The following is a 6,144-nucleotide window of genomic DNA, read 5'->3' on the forward strand; positions in this document are numbered from 1 at the left end:
AAAAAAAAAAAAAAAACAAAGGTACTTATTAATCACTTTGGATATTGTCTGTTATAATCCATGGAATTAAACACTTTGTAAAAGAACAAGTATGGACTTTAATTCAGGCGTAATCATTTTTAATTTTAGTGACATAGGGGTTAAGTAAATAAATATGGAGCCAGAGATACATGAATTCAGATCCTGATGTCACCTTTTATTACCTATAAAATTTTGCACCATTTTATATTTTTTACATTTATCAACTTTCTTTTTTCTCATCTGTTTCATGGTATTTTTTTCCAAATACATTTTTGAAGATCAAGTTGTTTCATAATATTTTTTCTTGATATATTCAGCAGATGTATTTCGTACCAAAGAACTCAACAGACCTTTGGGGAAAACATTTTTATTATCTTAAAGGATACTTCAGAATAATTACTCCATCTAAAAGTAAAATAGACCTTTAGTTTGGGGAAAGGCCCTTTAATCCCAGAGGACCACTGATTCTCCTTCCACTTAACGGCTTTTCATCAAGTAGGATCTGCAGTCAGTTTTATTCCAGCTCGTGTTCATTCAGCACGTTTATTTGTATCTGGTCCTTTTAGAAGGTGGCTTTATGGATGACTGTCAGCTTTTAATTTGGATGAGTTAAGTTAGAGACACAGGACAGGAAAAGAGAGGAGAAAAAAAGGAGACACAGGGCAAGAAAAGAGGGGAGAGAGCTACATTCAAACAACGGCATTTATAGAACTATGAGAACGGCAAAAAGGTAATGCTCAGCTCTTTAAATGTCCTTTGTAAAGTTAAAAATAAAGATTACAGGTATATACTAACAAGGAGAAATAGACCCTTCCTTTCATAACTGATGAAAGTTAAGTTACCTGTTAATTAGCTAAAATATAAGGAGCATAAGGTCAGAGATACTCCAAATTAAAATTAAAATAGCATTAAAACTGCTTGAACAAGACAGGCCGTGGAAGAAGAGACAGCTGTGAACAAAGAACACCGGGTTTCCTTCCATTCAGCATTAGAAGTTGATCAATCAGAACTTCTGTGCAAAGAACATTATTTAGGAGTAAGCTGAAAAAAAAATGTGTCTATTTGTTGAAGTGATCAGGTGGGCAATCATTACATTCTTTTGTCACATTAACTCTTATTGTTTGTCATGTATTTATCCTCAAACTAGTTAATCTATAGAGATAAGAAGGAGTAGAAAGTATGGAAAGACATTTAAATCTAATAATATTTAAATCAATATGTGCATATTGAATGCACTTATTTAAGCATAGATATGGTTTGCTGAAAGAGCCTTCACATAATGTTAGAAAACCTTTAAAAGTCCCTGTGTGCTTGAATTTCTGGATATAGTATACCATAATTTATGGCTACACGGGAGAAAGTCTTAGATGTGTGTAGGTACAACATGAAATATGTTTCTTAGAAATAATATGTTAATTAAAAAAATTCTGAGAGCCAACAGAGATGCATGAATAGCTTTATGTTTACCTGGAAGTGAAAATCTGGGTAATCAAGCTCTTTGAACCCTCAGCTAAAGCAGTAATTTACACAGAATCAACCTTCAACAAATGGTACTATCTCCCTGTTCTAAGAGTCCTGTTTTCTAATCATGGCAAAACAAAGCAGTGATAAAGATAAACTAAAGAACAGAAGTCTTTTTATTTTACTGTAGGAAGAGATAGCAGGGACACTTGTCTTAACTCTAATACCTGTGTGTGTTGCTTAAATCGTAATAAGTAATAGAAATGTAATTTCATTTAGGAAAGTATTTGGAAGTATCAATGGAACAGTGTTCAGAACAAGGTTTTGGGGTCACATGGCTGTGCAACTACTCGTGTTTTCCTTCTACTAAACATCATTTCATGCCAGTCTTTGGTTTGGCTCTTGGTAATACCTAGGTATGCTACAGTTCCTACACTGAGGAAAATTTAATTTTATGAGTAAAAGAGATGTCATGAAATATATGAATAAATACAATATTCCACAATTTAATAAGCTGTCAAAGTGAAATATAAAAATGTATAAAAATGCAATGAGAGCAGAGAAAATTTCTGCCTAAAGTAATTCAACAAAGAGTCATAGAGGAGATTACTTTTGACCTCAGTACTACAGGATGTGCAGTATTTTGCAAGGGGAAGTGGGGGGGAAAAGATGTGGAGGAAACTAAAATTAGATGGGTATGTGAAAACGTCAGAATTTTACAAAGAAGCATGGTGCATTTGGGAAATAGTTATAATTTTGGTGTTACCCTGTGGAGAAGATAAAGAGTAGCCTGGTGAAAAGGCTAGAAAGAATTGTTCGTTTTGTTAGCTAAAATGAAAATCTGCTTATGCTGTGCCTTTGCTTAGATATTTTACTAGATCTATATTACCTGTGGAATAATGATCAAATTCCAAGGCTTGCTGTATTAAATTCTTTCTCTATGTAAGATAATCTTCTAAGTTAACGTGTTTTAATTGACTTAATCATCTTTACAACCTTTTGATATCACCATTTTATAGACTAAAAACCTGAAAAATGAGATAGTGTTAGTATGATTTGGGCAACTTAAGCCTTATTGTGGAGATAAATGAAGTTAATAAAATAACATAGGAAAAGCCTATGATGGGAAAGCAAACAACCAGAAGAAAGAAAACAACCAAAAGCCAGAAGTGATAGCATTACAAGTGACAGCTGATACATTTTAAGGTTCACTGGACTTTGTTTCTTCTGAGCTATATACAATAATTTAAAGTATTGTGTAAAAAATCATTTTATAAAGCACAGGTTAAATTGGGAAAATTTCAAAATACCTTTGGGAGTATTTCTAATCATATATGTACTCAGTATAAAGTACTCTATATTCAAACACAAATACTGAGTAATGTAAGTCATATTTCAGTTTATGGGACACTTGGTGAGATTTTATAAATTATAATGAAGTACTCAGGGTTCATTATTTGGAATCTCATTATTATTAAATTCAACAGATTTTTCACCAATTAATGAACAGTATACAGAGCATGCTGTAAAAGGGATAATCAAAATTTTGTAAGAGGATATAAATAACCTTGTAATTAGCCTAAACTTATTTCAAAATTATATTTCAATTGCTTTGATGTAGATGTACAATACATATTTATAAAATCGGTAGTAACACTGATTAAATTCAAGGTATGATCAGTGATAAGTGCTTAATAATACAGAAACACATTTTAATGATTATTTTAAAGTGTTTTATAAAATAATACAAACAAGTTTAAGTGCAGAGTCAGTATAGGCATTTGCTTCAAATCATGAAAAAATTAACATTAAAAATTCATCAAAGTGTTGGTAGGTTATAGTTGACTATGCATTTAACTTCTGTGACAAGAGCTTTTGAGTTTGACATAACGAAACAGCTTAACTTTGCAGTCATGAAGAAATATGTTAGATGTTTTTTGTGTCTCAGCCACGTTTTTTGTAATGTCATTGCATCATCTGTAACACCTTCAGCTTCTAATTACTAAAATTGAAAATATGATACTTAGCTTGCATTGACTTTCCAGCTAAAAAATAATATAGGTAGATTTTAGGAAAATATATTTTTCATGTCAAGAGAAATTAAATATTACTTTTATCCCTTACCTCACATTAAAAAATCGATATAAACTGAACTCACCCTAATAGCGTAAAAATCAAGAGATGCCAGGTGCATTGATCCATCTTGTGACTAATAGGTTCAGATACAAATAATGAAAATTAAGAATCACAGGACACACTGGAGAATATATAGAAGTAGAAAATTAGGATTTCTTAAAACCAGGCTTAAAACAATTGGGCATATAAGATGAGAATGTTTCTCTTGAAAAAGAGAGAACTTAGTGAATACGTGACTTACTCTCCTGTTTGGGGAAGACTGCCATGCAGAAGATACGCAGTCTGTAGAACTCCAGAGGAAAGGGCCGATATTGCCTCCCAGATCCTAGGGACTGGTTCTGTGACAGCACTAGGAAAACAAAACACGTACTGGATTGTCTAAGAAATGAACAACTATACCTGACAGCACTCAGACATCAGCTAGAGAATTATATTTTAGGATGATGTTAAACAGGAATTTGGGATAGATTAATTATAAGATTTTTTCCACTTGTAAAATCCGATGTTTCTATCAAAAGCTCATTTGTCCTATGATTAAATCAAATAGCAAATTCAAAAAATGTCATAAAATTTTTATTGTACATTGATTGCTAGCAAAGTTTTTTTTTCTTTTAAAAGTTTCATGAGATTAATGACAATTTACAATTACTACTTTGTATCTGGTTATATAGTTTTTGCTTTGTGTGATGGTATTTTTCACTCTAAAATACAAACTTGAAAGTATTTCAATGTGGTATTTTTGTATCTTTAGATTAGTTTTTCATTTGTTTTCAGATTTGGTTGTAATGACCTTGGCAGAAAACATTTGCCTTAAAATCGAGAAATCCAACTGCAAAGGCAGAAGCAGCAGCACCATGGGACCAGCCAATACATCCCAAATATCACCAAACACCTTCTTGCTGATGGGCATCCCAGGACTAGAACATCTGCATGCCTGGATTGGGATTCCCTTCTGCTGCATGTACGTGGTGGCCTTGATGGGGAATGTGACCATCCTGGCCGTGGTGAAGGCAGAACGAAGCCTCCACCAGCCTATGTTCCTGTTTCTGTGCATGCTGTCAGTCACTGACCTGGTCCTCTCCACATCCACGCTGCCTCGCATGCTCTGTCTCTTCTGGCTCAGAGCCCGTAATATCACCATTGATGCTTGCTTGGCCCAAATGTACTTCATCCACAGTGTTACTGCCATGGAATCGGGCTTCTTCCTGGCCATGGCCATTGACCGCTATGTGGCCATCTGTGACCCACTGCGCCACGCCAGCGTTCTCACACACAGTCGCATTGCCAACATTGGAGCTGCTGTGGTCCTCAGGGGAGTGATCTTCTTTTCTCCACAACCCATCCTGCTCAAACAACTGCCCTACTGCAGAACTCGAATCATTGCACACACTTATTGTGAATTCATGGCCGTGGTGAAACTGGCGTGTGAAGACACAGGGACCACCAAGCGCTACAGCCTCAGTGTGGCCTCTGTTATTGGGTCCTGTGATGGCTTTTTTATTGCTGTTTCCTATGTTCTAATCCTCAGAGCTGTCTTTCATCTTCCATCACAGGAAGCAAGTCTTAAAGCTCTAGGCACGTGTGGTTCCCATGTCTGTGTCATCCTCGTTTTCTATTCCACGGCTGTCTTTACCTTCCTGACCCACCGCTTTGGCCATAATGTGTCTCCCCAAATTCATATTTTCATTGCCAATATGTACCTTCTGGTACCACCCTTTCTTAACCCCATTGTTTATGGTATTAGGACCAAGAAAATTCGAGACCATGTCATCAGTTCTCTAAGGATAAAAGTTGCTCGACTAAGCTAAAATTGTTTGTAGAGATGGCAGAATCACAAAGGAGGAGGGCAAATGATTGATCCCTTTCTCATAACTGACATTAAATGTCACCCAAATAAATCAGACATTTAATCAAATTTTAATGGGGAAGAATGGTCATATATAATAGAAACTCTCCAATTCTAGTGCATCCAGTTAGGTGTTATATATTTTGTGTGCAACTGGGTCTTGGGGAGCTTACTTAGAACTTGAATGGGAAAGGAATCTCCTTCTACTCTTTGCTACTAATGAACTTTGGTATAACTATGGGTAGTAATTTATTTTCAAATAAGAAGTGATTGAAAAAGGGGGAAAATCCATGGAAATATTTTAAAATTCCCATAAAGAACCTGTTACTGATAAATTCATGATAACTGTCAATATTCTGAAGAAGAGGGAATGTAACTGGCTTCACACCCCCTGCATACATCAAATAATTTTGTATGCGTGCAAAAGAACTGACACATGGTACAAGTTGCCAAACGGTAAAGGTGGAATGATCAACATTGCAATAATCAAGTCAACATATCTTTAAATAATCTACCGCTCATAGAATATTATCTCTTTACCAAAAATAACTTGTGTCTGCCACTGGTTTGTTACCTGAATTAAGATACTATCCTTTAAATTTTTATCACAGAGTCTCCTGAAAACACAAGGAGCTTTATGCTTGACACTACATTTTTGGGACATTGCCTAGAGCTTTGTC

The 6,144-nt window shown here is 35.0% G+C and overlaps 1 protein-coding gene across 1 annotated transcript; it reads left to right on the forward strand.

Moving 5' to 3' along the window:
- The first annotated feature begins 4,472 nt into the window (after positions 1-4,472).
- LOC105533009 (olfactory receptor 52M1-like) lies at positions 4,473-5,426 on the forward strand. Its single transcript, XM_011971346.1, has one exon. It carries the CDS (start codon positions 4,473-4,475, stop codon positions 5,424-5,426), a length of 954 nt encoding a protein of 317 aa, XP_011826736.1.
- Positions 5,427-6,144: the final 718 nt, after the last annotated feature.

The sequence above is a fragment of the Mandrillus leucophaeus genome, unplaced genomic scaffold (genome assembly GCF_000951045.1).
Source record: "Mandrillus leucophaeus isolate KB7577 unplaced genomic scaffold, Mleu.le_1.0 Scaffold1212, whole genome shotgun sequence".
Lineage (NCBI taxonomy): Eukaryota > Metazoa > Chordata > Mammalia > Primates > Cercopithecidae > Mandrillus > Mandrillus leucophaeus.